This window comes from Dermacentor albipictus, chromosome 10, assembly GCF_038994185.2.
Source record: "Dermacentor albipictus isolate Rhodes 1998 colony chromosome 10, USDA_Dalb.pri_finalv2, whole genome shotgun sequence".
Lineage (NCBI taxonomy): Eukaryota > Metazoa > Arthropoda > Arachnida > Ixodida > Ixodidae > Dermacentor > Dermacentor albipictus.
In genome coordinates, this window is record NC_091830.1 from 12,087,904 (window position 1) to 12,104,193 (window position 16,290).

A 16,290-nucleotide genomic window follows, 5' to 3' on the forward strand; every position below is an offset into this window, starting at 1 on the left:
CGCCGTGGGACACCCGTACAACTTTGGAACATTTACCAGCAGTCAATCATAATCCGCGACTGAGAGCGACATGTGCGACATCGAAATACAATAGGTCTTACGATAAGGGCAGACGAGAGCTCGTTGACTTTGCTGACGATACTTTCTTCGACGGATTGTGTCAGGTGCCTGACCTCACGACTAGACGCGGACTTGGAGGCATCCTCATCGGAGTTGCTCATCTTTTTCGCGCGTCGTTCATGTCACAACACTACAGCGCTCTCTTCGCCGAGACGTTTCTGCCTAGAAAAAGACAGCCTTGCCGATGATTCAAGATACAAACACCTAGAAAAGACATAGTTTACGCCTTGAGCTGACGTAACCTTAATTTAAGGCGCGAGCTGTCGCTAGACTTTCCTTAGCCTACGCACGGTTCGGCAGACCATAGAGTTGCAGCAGGCAGCTCGAAATGTAAACAAACCGTGCGGCCATTTTTAAAGGCTGTCGCTCAGCAACTACTGCAACGCCGCGACCGGATGTTTTGATTGCTTTCTTGGTTTCTCCCAGCTAATCATCCCATCTTGCTTGGGAACACAGGCGTTAAGACAGTGACTGAAAGTTCATTGTCATCAACATATACTCAATTATAAATAATAACATCAGAACATTGCCTCCTTTTGCTAGATGCCTGCGGAATGGCTCGGCCTCCCAGAACGGGTCTGCCCTCAGCTGTGAACAAGTGTCGCGAGGTGGCGATCGCGACCGACACTATCATCATCTATCATCACGAGCGGCGGGCCTGGCTCGTGAAAGAAGCACATAATATTTACGAGGTCGTTAGCGCTGTGAAACCACGGTCTGCACAATCCTTTGGGTGCGCTTTTCAAAGGCTGGCTGTCTGGCTCAAGAATACCTGTCGCCAGTAATACCTGTAAGCATGCGCTGAGCTAAGGTTAAGGTTAATGGCCTTTGAGATTAGGAGCACGGCAGATGGAGGTTTCGGAGGCCACGCAAGGTAGTGCTCACTGGTTCCGCCAGCCCCATGTGGCACTCACGACCGACACTAGTGGCGAGGAGAAAAGGAAAAGAGTTTGGCTGCTGGCTTTTCGTTATTCGCACTAGAAACGCGCATGCGTCTTCCGGGATTGTTGATTTCTGCGCTGTCAACCAACCAAACGCGTCGGAAGGTATATCGTAAAGCTTGCATTCACTGGTGACCCAGCAGTGGGCGATTGTTGTAGTTTAGTCGTTCGGTTAGTTAGCGCCGTTTCGTAGTTTATAGAAAACGGACACGTCTTTCACCGCGCCGGTTGATCACGTGTTGCTTGAAGTGAAAGAAGTTTCGTTACGCGGTATCTGCGAAGGGCGCCCCGGTGGACATTTCGGGGAGGTCGCTGTCACATCGCGCTCAGCGAAAGGCAAGCGGTGCGCCCCGCCGTGTGGTGACACGTGTTGACACCACCGACAGACTTTGACACTTCACCGACGCGCGCCCCCCTTGACTTGTCAAAAGATTGTTGCTGTTCGCCCGCCCAGCGACTGTCCCCTCCTGCATCAACTGCGATGGCCGAGACGGAACTGCTGACACCGACGGTAACCGAAAAAATTGACGGAGTGCCCGCGTCCACCGAGGACTCGGAGAAACGCCGTCTGACCATTCCCGAGAACGTGGAACATGCCAAAGCTTGCAAAGTGGTAATGAGCGCGGCTGAATTTCTGTGTGCGTGTGTTTTGTAATCTCTGAGCCCGCCCACCCCCGCGCTGTGTTTGACGTCGCAAATATGCGTAGGAGTTGGTGCAGTGTCGCTTAAACGACGCGCCTTTGATAAATTCGACATTTGACTCGTCATGTTATAGTTGTGTAATATTTCGGTTAGTTTTCAAATGGGAAAAGGGTGGTACTTTTGTTGATAGATAGTTTGTAGTAGTAGTAGTAGTACGTTTTGGAATAGCAGCAGGGAATAGCAATACTTAAAATGCTGCTGGCAATTTAGATGGGGTATTTGAATGTCTGCATAGCGCAGGAAAACTCCGCAGCGTAGCACCAAATGGGCTGCCGGGGTGACTTGGGCTTTCCTTAGTTTTTATGTCAGATTAGGGTTCTTCGGATAACCTACAGCGTGTCTCACCCATGTTAGTAAAAACGAAAAATGTGTCCGTTCCAACATGTATTTTCTTTGCTACTTTTGTTGACATTTGCGATGGAAGGTAAAAATGGAATCTTATCCTTGGCTGTTCATAACTTGCGCGGCCGTGTGCAACCAGTTGCGAAGTTCATCGAGACGTTCAGTTGGTGTTTATGAAGGAAACATGTTTTTTTTTCCCTCCGTGGTGTTGAGACAATTGCAAAAATTGTTAATATGAAGTAATGCTAGTGATGGTGTGCGACTGTCCCGCGTATACCTGAATTTCAGAAACGGGCCCTTTGAAACAGCGTGGTGACCACAGCCGCCGTCAATTTTTTTTTTTTTTTAAGTCCGTATCGCCACATGTGGAGAGTGTCATCATTAGTGGCAAGTCTTACCGAGTTGCTGTGAAGTTATTCGCTTACACTCCTTCGTTTAGTATTTTTTTTCAGGCAACTTTATGGGTGTTCATTTTGAATCACTAAATCCCGGCCACGGCGGCCGCATTTCGATGGGGGCGAAATGCGAAAACACCCGTGTGCTTAGATTTAGGTGCACGTTAAAGAACCCCAGGTGGTCAAAATTTCCGGAGTCCTCCACTACGGCGTGCCTCATAATCAGAAAGTGGTTTTGGCACGTAAAACCCCAAATAATATAAATATATATATATATATTTTGAATCACTAGTGACTGCACTGCGGAATGACATGAAAATCTTGAGGGGGAGAGTATGGCATAGCAGCGACCTTTATTGTGCGTGCAGGCAGGCAACGATCTGTACAAGGAGGACAAGATAAAGCCGGCAATCCGCAAGTACCACGAGTGTCTGCTGTACCTCCGGGCCTGTCAGGTCCGGTGCGACACGCCCATCACGAGGGCAGTGAGCGCCACACTGGACCAATCTACAAAGGCAACGTTGGAAAAGCTCCACGCTGAATGCTACAACAACCTCGCTGGTAGGTTCTTTCTCTCAAACTGCATCTACTTGGCAATTTTGCGATGTGGTAGTTCACAATAACCGCAAGCATTTTTCTATATCTGGCAATCTTCCTGAAGTGCTTGCTAATTATGGCCAACAGTCTTTTTCTGCTGCTTCATTCCGTAACTCCCGACTAGCCAATTTAAAACAATATAGATCGCTTTCAATTTTTAAGCCTTTAATAAGGGAGTACCCATCTAGAATTATCAACTAAGAAAACTGATACTCTGCAAGTGTACGTATTCCACATTCTGTTTGGTTTGCTCAGCTAACTCTTCTTCACTTCTTTTTTTTTCTTCATTTTTTTTGCAGATTCTACACATTGCTTGCATGACCCGTTAATGTAATAAGATACTTCATGTGCATTGCTCACCAACATTTTTTGCAAATCAAATCTAGTAACTCTTGGACATCTTTTCACAATAGCTTTTTACGTGCATACCCTCTCTTCCTTCATATTTTTCTCATTTCCATAATGTATCAGTTGTCATGTTTGCATTTTAATGTTAGTTCACAGGATGTCCTGCTTGCAGCTTTTACATTACCTCCTTCTGTAAAATAGTGTTGCAATAGATTGATCTGTTTTATCAACAAAATTGAATTAACGTGCCACTTTGGGACACGTTGGATTTGTGCAGTTCCAAGATGCACCTATGATGAAAACATCTGTGTGTGTCCTTCATCAGCGTTGCTGCATTATGTCCTTAGACATATCTCTTCAGTGTGTGTTATTTGCAATCTCGTGGGTGTCTTCTTACAGTGTAACAGACTCGAGACATGTACAAAATGACCAGGCGGGAAAGAATGTTACTCACAACTAGCATTCTTTCCTGTCTGGTTGTTTCTTTCCATGCTTTCGTGAGTTTTCTGCCGCAAGAAGTGTGAACCAACTAGCAACAAGTAGCAATATGATATAGGTGTACGGCAATGCAGTAAAGGAACAATTCCATAATTCAAAGTGTAGGCTGTAGCAGTAGTTTTAAGAGAGAGTAATGGTTCCCTTTTTTAATAAGTAATTTTATAGGCCATAGCAGCTACATTTGATATCCAGGTGGTGCGTCAGTGTGTGTTGCTTTAAGAATTTAAACACCACGGTAAAAAAAAATTTTTTTTTCAAATTTTTTCTCAGCATGCCTGCTGCAACTACCGACTACGGATTACAACAGGGTGGTGCAGTACTGTAACATTGTCTTGACGATGCAGCCCAATAATGCCAAGGCCATTTTTCGCAAGGGCGTTGCTTACTACAAAATGGGCAACTACTCCCTCGCATTGCAGTACCTGAATGATGCCAACAGGCTGCGCAAAGGAAAACCTGGTGAGTGTTCCTGAAGTTCCACATTGTGCTGTTGTCCAACCTGTAGGCAGGTCCTAACCAGGTTAGCGCCCAGGCCTACCCACAATTTTAGTTACAATGCTTGCTCAGGCGGTGATACTTGGGCCACTGACTGCAAATAGAGTGAACATTTAAACATGCAGCAAGAAAGATGCCCACGAAACGAACGGACACCATGAGAGAAGCACCAACACTCCAATGTGAAGAGACAGATTTCGCAACGAGTTCCACCGTCCTTAGTGGGCTATGAGGGCAACTATGGTAAGCACAGTCATGTTAGTACCATCATAAACCTATTTAGTCATTCGAGATCTCAAGGATCACTGGGTAAGAACATTCTACACGGGGAAACGTTGAGAAACTTTCCCTTAAAATTCATTGCAAGTATCAGAATTCACCTCGACATTCCCCTCAGTGTCGTCTCGAACCAAAGTGCTTTGGGAGAATAACTACAACTTTCTGTAGTGTGGAAAGGAAAGCTCCAGTGGCAGAGCTTCTGTACGCGTCACTGCACCAAGTATTCTGGCAATGTTATACACCGCTTTTGGGTCTCTGAACAGATGGTGCATCGGCTTGCCTTCCACATGTGGCAGTTTCACATTTGCGCAGACTGGAAGAGAAGCAAAAAAGCAAGCCACACTTCCAAGGCCACACCGGTTGTTCTGGGGCTTTCGAATTAGTCGGCAGGCAATCCCTCCTGAGAATGAATAATTCATCCACTACTCTGTCGCCATATTAGTGTGCATACCCAAGTTTTTTGTCTCGGAACCCTTTACTGCAACTTTGCCTTATCATGGCCGCCTTATAGTCCAATAAGTACAGTACTGTATTTCTTTAATTACAACCCGATCTGAGGGCCCCGTAGCATGACTCTTCAGGACATGGCATTCGCGGAAAGAGCACGGAACGGTGGGGCGGGTGTTCGGGGGTTTCCTCACACTGTCAAATTAGCCGAGTTAGAGGCACAGCAACGACTGTGCCCGGTGGACCAACTCTCGTAAGGTGCACTTTGCAGGAACCCAGGAGCTTGAAATTAGTCCACTGCCTTCTAACACAGTGTCTCTCATAGCGGCATAGTTGCTTTCACATGTTAAGCCGTAGTAATCATTCATTGCTTTACGTCTCGTAGCCCATGTGTCAGTTGAAACTCCTAGTATGTTTGAGAGCAATCGTTATAACATGCATCTGCTTTGTACATTCTGGACACTGAGGACGCAGCAAAATTGAGACTAAATGAATACCACAGAATTGAGCACTGAGCACATCAGCCTTCCCATGGCACTGCTGTGCAGAGTGGAAGGTATAGTCTCCAAAGCCTCATGCTTCAGATTGTGCAGAATTTGCAGTTTTCAAAATGAGTGAAGGACTTTCCGAAGGACTGCTTCGCTTTTACATCGACTATAGATTTGAATAATAATGTGTGGCTGTGATGGCTTAATACAATTTCTGATGCGGTTGATAACTTGACCCACATTTTTGCCTTCCTTGCTTAGTATTTCTGGAGTGATCTCATTTTGCAGTGCAGTTTTCTTGGCCCAGACTTGACGTGCTGTTCCTTTCGTTTCTCCTTTTCTCTCTCTTGCAGACGGCTCAATCATAAAGTATATCAAGCTCTGCACAGAGGCACAGTCGTCTTCCAGCAAAGAGTGATGTGCTTAAAGGGCCTGCCAATTAAACAGCCCCAGCGCAGTGGCGTATGTACCAAGCGTACTCGTAAGAGTTTCTGATCTCATTGTTGACTGACTGCCGTGTTGCCTGCTTCCCACTGTTTCAAGGCTGATGGTGCAGGGGATGCTTCCTCTGTGTGTTCATGAACCATGACATGTTTTTGATGTGCTCACAATGTACAGATTACTTTTTTTTACTGATGATTTACTAATAAAGATTTTTCACAAACTACAGATTGTTCCTCATTTATATATGTATTGTTTTGCATGCTTCAAACTCTTGTATTTTTTATTTACAGCCATGTTCTGATTGTAGCTTAGTGCAACAATTTCCGCTTACTTAGCGTCGGGCATAGTTTCATACAATTCCTCGAGGGAACTGTGCAGCTATGTCTGCAGGAGCTGCAAGCAAGGCAGTTCAGCCAACTTTGTCCTTCTGCCTCTAAATGGCTTCATGACTTTGCAAAGTAATCATTTTTAAGAAAGTACTGCGTTAAAGTTACCCATAATTGCCTAACGGCAGGATTCGACCTCTAGCAAAGAAGCCCGATATTGAAAGCATTACGCCAAGGACACGTGGACAAGTGGAACCACTGTAATTAGCAGCAATTATGCACGCTTGCAGAGGCTCTGCAATCAAAACCTCTGCATTCAAAAGTATGCATTGCTCTAAAATTACTCTAATTTGGGGCCAGATAAAGCATTATGAAGCCACAAGAACATCTGAAGCCCCAAGGATGAGGATCGGGCAAATCCATGTGGTGCCCATCATTCCCATGGAGGCTCAACGATCGCAGCTCCAGAGATTCTAGTAATTTTAGAAAGCTCTATGGCTTTCGGTGCATGTTCGAAAACCCCCAGGTGGTCACGATTCCAGAACTCCCCCACCCCTTTAATACAATATCTTATAAAATGTGTGTTAGAAAGTTGAACACAATCCTCTGAATGCTGCAGTGCATGTTTTGTAGTTTCTGGATATCTTTTCAGAGCCATAAAAAAACATAACACCTCATTGACTTTGCACAGTGTTCAAATGATTCCCTTTATTAGACGACAGTACACAGGAAATGAGAATGCGTGCAAATCTTGTGGTACTGTACTGCAAAATATATTTGTGAGTGCATGTTGATAAATGAATGGTCCGTGAAAAGTGCACTACAAAAAAGGTTCTTGGCATAACACTTTCCGATAACTTCAAATTTCTCTTGCATGCTCATGCATGTGCTTGCCCATCAATTGCAGCTTCAGGTGCATGTTAAACTAGTACCATGAAGGCGCATGTGGTACATGCCTTGGTGAAGCTTTGAGTTTGCTGTAGGGCGGGTGGTATGGTGGTGCCATCTAGCATGCACTCTGTCAATGACTGCTGCCTTGAAGTTTTTGGCTCATCTCTTTGCACATTTGTGACTCAAAATGTGCCGATGGTAGTTTGCACACGAGATATTGCTATAGAATGAGGTGCAGATGCATGCCTGGTTTGGGACTGTGGCACCATATAGTCATCGTCAGACTATTTTTATGTCCACTGCAGGATGAAGGCCTCTTCCCTGCGATCTCCAATTACCCCTGCCTTGCACTACCCGATTCCAACTTGTGCCTGCATATTTCCCAATTTCATCACCCCCACATAATTTTCTGCCGTCCTCAACTGCGCTTCCCTTGGCACCTACCCTGTAACTCTAATGGTCCCCTGATTGCCTACCCTACGCATCACATGGCCTGTCGAGCTGCATTTTTTTTTTCTCTTAATGTCAACTAAAACATCGACCATGCCCGTTTGCTCTTGATCCACACCAATCTCTTCCTCTCTCTCAACATTGTGCCTCAAATTTTTTTGTTCCATTGCTCTTTGCACGGTTCTTGTCCTAGAGCTGCTTTGTTAACCTCCAAGTTTCTGCCCCATATGTTAGCACTGGTAGAATGCAATGATTGTACACATTACAATGACAGTGGCAAGTTCCAAGTCGAGGTTTGTTAACCCTTGTCGTATGCTCTCTAAACCATTTTTATTCTTAAATTTCCTTCTCGTGATTTCTTAAATTTTTAAAATTTCCTTCTTTGCAACTTTATAAATTTGACAATCTGCAACAAATTGTGAACCAGGCACACGTTCGGGGGTGCCCGGGGGTAGGGGCCCCCTCTTCCCGAAATTGAGCAACATACTCCCCCCCTCCTACCCCTGGCTGCGCCACCACTCCTAAAGCGCCGCCAAATCAATCTTGACACTTGACAGCTATTCAGCGGTCAACAGTGGGCTGCCGTTACCGTACCATTATGGCCGAAGCATAGAAGCGATCGCTGGACGGGCTAAGGGAAAGGACACGAGAACTGAGAGCGTGAAATAGATTGATATTCTCCCAGCTAAAAAATGCTAGACTGTTTTTGCCTTTCTCATTATTTCGAAATCTGTTTCGAAATCTGAAGGTGTAGCCGCTAGAAAGGCCCCACTGTTATCTTTTCAATGATCTAAGCTTAATAATCATCCCTAGAAACTTCAAAATTTCAACCAAACCTTGAAACCTTGCAATAGCTGTTGCAATAACTGTTACCTCATTTGGATTTTCCCATAATTGTAGAGTACTTTTCGTGGAAAAGTGGCAACGGAAAACAAGAGTTGCAAGAAATTGAAAAATTAAGCGATCTACTAAGGGAGAGAGCCGAGGCAACAGCCATACAGGAAGGAAAATAAAAAATGTGCAAATTTAGCTGTGAAAATATGTATGGTTGAAAATCTTTTCATTGAAAAAGTAGAGAAAACGCTGCTACAAGGGCAGAATGATTCCGTGTTTTTTTAATGGCGCTTCTACAGTTATCAGTCAAGCCGCCCGACGTAAGCACTTATTTGCTATGTTTATGTGGGTGTTTTTCTAGCCTTCTGCGGTGGGCGCAGCAAGTCTACAACCACAGTGCCCTACGCTCTATGCGGTTGTATGGGACTGGTGGCCACGCATCATTATGCAACTTCCCAAATGAGAATATGAGTCGGTTTCAGCATAGAGTTTCCTACAATGTACTAAAAGAATCTCTAGTGCTTCAGTCATTGAGTCACCATGGGAATGATGGGAAGTACGAGGGCTTGTGCGATCTTTGTGCTTGTGGATTCGTTTATTATGCTTTGTATGCGTTCATTGTCATAAATTTCAGAGCAATGTATACTTTTCTTAGTGTAGAATACGCTGCGAACACAAACAATCGCTACTAATTGCAACAGTAGCGTCTCAAGGTACCGGGCTGCCCGCGATAAATTCATAAGGCCGTTGTCACTTGTCTATGCATGCGACCGTGGTGTAATGGTTTCAATATTGGGCGTCTGTGCCCAGAAGTCCTGTGTTCGAATCATGCGGTGGGACAATTTTAATAATGTTTATTTAATTATTTACTGCACAGTACATTGCTGAAAATTACAAGTTTGCAAAGCCAGAAGAACGAAGTTTAGGCAAATCCATGTACTTCCCATAATTCCCAGGCTGGCTCAACCACTCCCATTGCAGCTCCCTCAGACACTACCGCCAGAGTTCCCTCTAGTAATTACTGTATGAAACTCTATGGGCTTTAGTGCTTCATTAGGTAGAGCAGTAAAGGAGGGCCCCAAAAAAGCTGTAATTGTTCTGCAAATATATATTTCACGATAATTCATCCAGAGCTCATTAGAAAGGCACTACTAGAAATCTTCATTTTACGCTTTTGCTTGTTTACTTGTTCTTGGCTGTGTCCTTCCTGCACAAGTCAATTTGATGTAGTTCCTGGTTTGCCAAGTAAAGCAGAGGTGTATGTCACAGGCGTACTTGTCAGATACACCTTATTTCATTTCCGTTTTGCAGGTTTATGCGCCTTTACAGCGAGCAGTGGGAATAAACATTTGTACTGGTAAAAGTAGACCCGCCCCTGGTTTGCGTAGAAAAGTTACCTTGGGGGTTGCCCCCCCCCCCCCCTGAAAAAAACATCATGGGTACAAGCCTGCCTGGAACAACTATGCAAGTGCACACGAATTTAGTGCCTTCATGCATTTAAAAAAATGATTTCTCGTAAATTTAAGAGAAAAATCGGAATAAATAACAGCATGCAAGAAGAACGTCTGAAGCCACAAACCTGAATATTGAACACATTCATGCATTAACAACAAATACCATGATAGCCGAATAACTGTAGCGCATAAGATTTCTCTGGCACTAAATTTTTACAGGAAAATCTATGGGTTGCAAGGTGGCTAAGTGGCCCCAGTGCATGCGTTTTAATTTTTCCAAAATGTCGGGTGCAAAAGTTTCACAACATTAAATGAGCTATATACCCATTTTAAAAATTCTAGAGCCACTATCACATGCTCCTCATGTAAAAGGATTACACTTGGTGAGTGGGGCAGCTGGGAAACACGATACATACTAATATACAATATTGAACTAACATTAAAGAAAAGTGTTAGGTCGAACTGTTCATAAAGATTAGGCTTCTCAGATAATTAATTCATTTGTAACGAAAACGAAGCTTTTGTGCGTGAGAAAAATGACGAAAACTGAGAGTCCTAGTGGTGCCACCTGTTGTGGACTATGGCAATCATGTGACGTCAACATTGGCCGATTCACGGAGAGCAGCTACCACATCTGCAACTCCCAAAGAGACTCAGGTATTTGAATCCTGCATCCGTGCAACCTGAACTCAAGCAGAGCCATCAAGCAGTAGGCTTCCTATATAGAGCTAAGTAAAGAGCTCAAAGACGTAACAGCCACATAGAGGGAGCCATGTGGAAATTGCATCAACAGGTCTGTTTTGCCACAGGTGACTCAAATTGAGCTGCAGCAGTGGGACCTCGAACAATTTTCTACGCAGAAGAGTAATATATTGGCACACAGAAAGGTACATGACTTGTAGATGAATACTCTATCAACCTGTCTTAATATTTCCCATTAGTGGCCCTTTAAAGTTGGCCGTGAAGCCCCAGACCTGGCACTGAATGTCCTGTGACATTATGATAGACGACCACTTTGCTGATGGTGCTACTCTGTTTGACAGGATGTTCGGCATGCCACTTTTGTGTAGCAATGTTGAGAAAATATATTCTTGTAAGACATGCAGTCAATAATTCAATTGCAGATGTACTTCAAGCTTGTGATTGAATTTTGCTGTGAAAACAAGCATTACTGACTGCACAGTGAACAAATAATTATTTAGTCTAGCTATGATGACTCCACAGAAAATCCACTACGTACCATACTACAACCTTGTCTTTCTTGCAGTGGAGTGTCACGTGATTCAAAATTGTTTTGTCAAAAAAAGCAAATTTAGAGACGGTTCATCAAAAATCATGCCTCAAGGGGATACTGTAGTAATTATTTAGCCACTCAACGCTTGCCAACATATTTCTACGGCTTTGAGGGTGTGAATTTCACTTAACACAAAAATAGGATACGAATTCTCGAATCAGCGCTCCTTTAAACAACCCTGCATGCCATAATGAGTGCCTCCCCGTACTTCAAGCGATGTTTTTCTGCATGTATTTAGTTGTGTACAATTAGAAGCTGGTTCTGCATGTCATACAGTTGCAACCACGCCCAATGTTTGTTCTATTCTAACCTAACACAATGACCAGTTCATTGTGAGAAGCCTACATATCAATTATGGCAGTGCTGAAAGACAGGTTATCAATCTGTCTTTTAGCACTGGTGCTGGCAGCAAACGGTGCTGAAGGTAGGTTATCTTGGATCGTCCCTACAATATTAAATAATTTCTATGAACATGATTTACATGTATGGAATTTTACATTCTACATAGTGTGGCTTTTACACTCTAATCAATTCTTTCCTGTGTGCTGCACTTATGTCGTGGTAAAGTGTGTTCACTTTTTCCATTTGTACACCACGGAATGACTTGTATGAACAGTATGTATCAGATGTTCAGTGTAAATCTCATTCCGCGTCCCTGTTTCCATTGTGGTTATATAATCTTTCACTTTTGTCAATCTCAACGAACTGCATGTCATTTTGCCATGCGAAGTATTATGAGCAAAGGAGAACAGGGAGCGAGTTGAGTTCCAAAAGAAAAGTATGAGAGCATCTCTGCTGTGTGAAAGACAGAGTAAACAGGATGTACTATAAACATGCGTGTTGAAGAATTCGGAAAAAAACTGAGAATGAAGAAGATCAGTGCGTGATGTGGCCTTCCGCAAGAGCAGACGCGTCTCCCCACTGCACTCTGGAGACGGCAGCAGGTGGTGTGCAAGGCCTGTCAAGACCGGCAATGCCTGTCATCCCCTTAAGAGTACAGCGACGACGCATCACTGTACCCGGCATGGTTTCCACTGCCAGTCCCACCTTTGACTCGCCACCACTGCTCAATGGGCCCCGTCGTGTGCAATGGCGGCCACACATCCACCTGGTGCCATCTTGTGCTACGTCACCCAATCATCAGGCTCCGCCCAACAGTATGACAGCCACCTAAGAATCAAACCTGTCCTGTTCCATGGTGGAGTTTCAGATACCACACCTTGTTAGCACTGACATCACACAATGGTTATGCCTTTCTAAATGAATAAGACTACATGTATCTTGTATGGTGCTCGTAATGCGTATGGCAGTGTTATTTGTTTATGGTTCTGTATTGTTTTTGCTCTATAATTATAAATGTGTTATTCACACAATGACTCCTTGTCTCTCTAGTCTTCCAGAATCTATGACAGGTGTCGTGACAGGTATTGGTAAAATACCTCGTGGGTTTGATCCTGGCTACATTCCAATGGGGACGGAATAAAGAAATGCTAATGCACTTTGATTTAGTTGCATAGGAAATGGTAGTCAAACCTAATCCAGAGTCCTCCACTACAGCATGCCTCATAATTAAATTGTGGCTTTGGTATGTAATGCTTATCCCTGCCCAAGTTACAGAGGTGCGACACCTAAAGTTGCCCTGAAGGAAGCTTTTTTTTCACTTCTCGTGTCATGCATGGTACATAAAATAAACTTCTAGTTCCCGTCAACTGCTGCTTTTGACAAGCCTGCCCCTGCAGTAACAGACTGAACAAAGCTTGGACCACTAATAAAGCTTGAAAAGGAAACAGAGTGAAATCGTTACATTATTCCCAGCTCAGTTCAATCTAAACAAGAGAATCTGCATAATCCCTTCAGTCGTGGCATACACATTTGTGTATGACTTATTTTCGCTGTTTTTGTGCAGTGGTAGGAAGGAATAGACCATGAACATTAAAGTTGTGGTAAATGGAACATTCTGCTTACATGAAGTATCTACATCTTAACCTCTGAGTGTAATTCCAGCACGGTTCAATCACTTTTATAAATAAACATAGCATGACTCATCATACACAAATTACTGAATTCATGGTCATGAAAAATTCGGTGCATTTCTTTCCTTGTTTGCGGTGAATTTTTCGTAACTATGAATCCAACATTCCAACTAGCCTGTAGCAGTACCAATAATTATTGAATTCATCAAATTATGATGACTCACTATAGAATGCACAAAGAGTCATTTTACCACCTTGACTTGCTTTCAATTTTGTCTCCAGCACCTTGGCATAATATTGTGTAAATTTCATACATTTATCAACAGTAGATTACAATTCATGATTGAGAGGGATGAGGCTTCTAAAGGGCTTGTTACAAGCATTCAAAGTGGGACTGTTACGAGTGCACTTGAGTGTTCTTCATACATACTAGTTTTTTTTTTTTTTTAGAACATACGGAATTTTTAAACATCACCTGAGACAACTAGCACAGACATTACTTGCCGAGAAATCAAAATGCATAATCCACAAACTAATGAAATTGCACTAGTTAAGCTAATAACTAATTGCAATTTACTAAGTGTAGCCAGGGAGTTTCCAAGGTGTGTTCACTTAAAAGAATGTATGCTGAGGTCAGTGCTGGTTTAGTGATATGCACCGCCAACCTTGCAGTTACTTAGCATTTGTAGTAACCTTGCACTTACATTTTTTTAACAAAGCACCATTTTATCCACCAATGCATAAAAATACCTGAAATGACAAAGTGCATTGTTGCACATTTTGGGAATGAATATCATAAAAAATGGTTCCGTCCAGAGAATTTGTTCTGTGCAGATTAGCCTTGCAAGCTCGCCAGCTACAACTCACAAATTACTATACGTGCTATAAAGTAATTAGTTATAAGCTTAACTAGCTGCAGTTTATTGATTATGCATTTCAATTTCCTATGGCTGTAGTGTCTGCCTCTTCGAGTAATCGGCTCAAGAACTAAAATTGTGCTAACTGCCGCGGGTCACTTCTTAAAATTTTGTGTGGGTTAAAAAACCCTTCGTAAAGGAAAAAGGATAACCGTTTTTCCCTTATCATGTGAGTAGCGTTCCTTAGCATCTTTTTCAGCTGTGTAAACTGGCTAATTGCAAGCGGTTGCATGATTAACATTAGAAGAACGATGAAGCAATGTTTTATTGTGCAGCAACTTACAGAGAAACAGGTATTCACATGACGTGACAACACCGCTTTCGTGGTGTCAGGACTTTTTGGATTTCTTCTTCACTGGTGCATCGTCAGTGTCGTCTTCACCTGAAAGGGGACACGAAAGCAGGATTACTATTTGATGCCTGAACCAGTTGGAGAGGCGAGTCTTTTGGGCAGGCTTGTTTATGGAGTGCCCCAACAATGATGGCATGACAGTTAACCCAGCCCATCCTTAGACAAGCCGAGTTCATCCACACATTTACACTATATACGGTGTAGCACGAGCTATGCTCGTCAAAGGTACTTTTCACTTTCTAGCAAAGCCATGGATGAGCTGATTTCATCTCGGTACTTTGTCCTGCTGTGAGGTGGCAGCACACAATCTGTGGGGCAGTGCAAGCATGTAGCACAGGCAAGCAAGTACCTCGATATTGTCTATTCACCATCAGAAAACTACCGAGGTCATGGTCAGAGGCGAACAAGCAAGACTCTGTTCAGGTCTTGCTTGCATTACTAAAAAATCTGAAGTGAGCTTAAGCTTTACCTTTAAGAGTGGAGCGCGATAGCATTCGAAGATTCCCGACTGCTTCTCACACCTCCCGGCAACTGCAGCTTACGTAGCCGCAATGTTAACTGTGAAACGCTGGCGATGAACATTATGCGCGAAGGCGAGCTTTCTGTAGAAACACTGCCTCTTACACGGGCTGCGATGCAGTAAAGGTGAGCGCCATCTGGAGGCGTTGCAAGAAACGGCACGCCGCTCCGTGGCCTCAGAGATTTGCACGCGCAAGTCTCGAATGCCATGGCCGATCTATGAATGGTAGAAAAGCTGGAAAAGGGGTTTGTGTTTGAGTTTCCGAGTAACAGAATAATTTTCTTGTACATTCAAATTACAATCCAACGCTATCATGTTGTAGGTTGCAAGTCATACTTTACTATTTTTGTAATTTACCTTAATGAATTCAATTAGTTTAGTAACTTCTTTGCGCTACACGGAGGGTCTGCGTGGTTGGGTTTGCATGGTTTGAAATGATTTCTACAAAAACGACAGGTAATGCTGGACGCAAAATGCCAAATTTTCTGTGACACAGGGCCATTAACGGTATCACGTTAAGATCTCTCCACATTGTCAGGCACTGACGGGGAACCCAGTATTACCATGGCAATACTTTGGATAGAGGGTTTAAGCGCAACTGAACGAGGACAGAGAAAGAAGCAGATACATAGAGACGACACTTCTCATGGAAAACACTATCACGAATTCTAACCAGCTAGCCCGCCAACGTGTTTTAACCAAGATACTTTGGAACCAAAGTATTGCAGTAGTACAAGATCGTGCCACAGGTACCATCACAATTGCCTTTTTGCATGTATTATTTACAACACCGCGCTGCCAGACAACTCAACAACATCAAAACTTTTTCACGAATAGCATTTTTCATAAAACTTGACACATCGTTCATAAAACCATAAAAGAGTGCAAAGTTGAACATAAGGAGAAGTTCAGCAGAGTTGGCAGGTGCGGTAACTAGGACCTCCTCCAATTTAAAAAGAAGGCTTTGTTGATCTATGTTTTGTGTAAGTCAACATTGTCTAGAAATTTATGCATGCCTGGTGATGGAAGTAGTGGATGACCTCCTAAAATTAAAGCACGGTGTAAAGGTATGTGTAGCTCATACAAATTGTGCAAAAGGTTTTGTCTATGTACTTCAATGTGTATACACAAGTAATATTTGCACGATGTTAGTGATTCTTGGCATTTCACGCTTGTTGGTGCA

At 43.4% G+C, this 16,290-nt stretch overlaps 2 protein-coding genes across 2 annotated transcripts in view; one reads left to right on the top strand and one right to left on the bottom strand.

Annotated features, from left to right (window-relative positions):
- LOC139050292 (myosin-6-like) overlaps positions 1–623 on the bottom strand; it is a 32,471-nt gene extending 31,848 nt beyond the window's left edge. Inside the window, exon 1 of the mRNA XM_070526522.1 lies at positions 102–623. Coding sequence (XP_070382623.1) covers positions 102–221 — 120 coding nt within the window. The 5' untranslated portion in view covers positions 222–623. The remainder of the gene's footprint in view (positions 1–101) is intronic.
- A 551-nt stretch (positions 624–1,174) lies between these two features.
- Positions 1,175–6,321, top strand: LOC139050447 (tetratricopeptide repeat protein 9C-like). The gene is made up of 4 exons (XM_070526831.1): positions 1,175–1,674; positions 2,869–3,061; positions 4,214–4,402; positions 6,006–6,321. Exons 1-4 carry the CDS (start codon positions 1,543–1,545, stop codon positions 6,068–6,070), a joined length of 579 nt encoding a protein of 192 aa, XP_070382932.1. The 5' UTR covers positions 1,175–1,542; the 3' UTR covers positions 6,071–6,321.
- Positions 6,322–16,290: the final 9,969 nt, after the last annotated feature.

Coding starts and splice junctions, on each gene's coding strand:
- LOC139050447 (XM_070526831.1), top strand. CDS start 1,543: ATGGCCGAGACGGAACTGCTGACACCGACGGTAACCGAAAAAATTGAC. Junction 1,675..2,868: donor ATGCCAAAGCTTGCAAAGTG/GTAATGAGCGCG, acceptor TTGTGCGTGCAG/GCAGGCAACGATCTGTACAA. Junction 4,403..6,005: donor GCTGCGCAAAGGAAAACCTG/GTGAGTGTTCCT, acceptor TCTCTCTTGCAG/ACGGCTCAATCATAAAGTAT.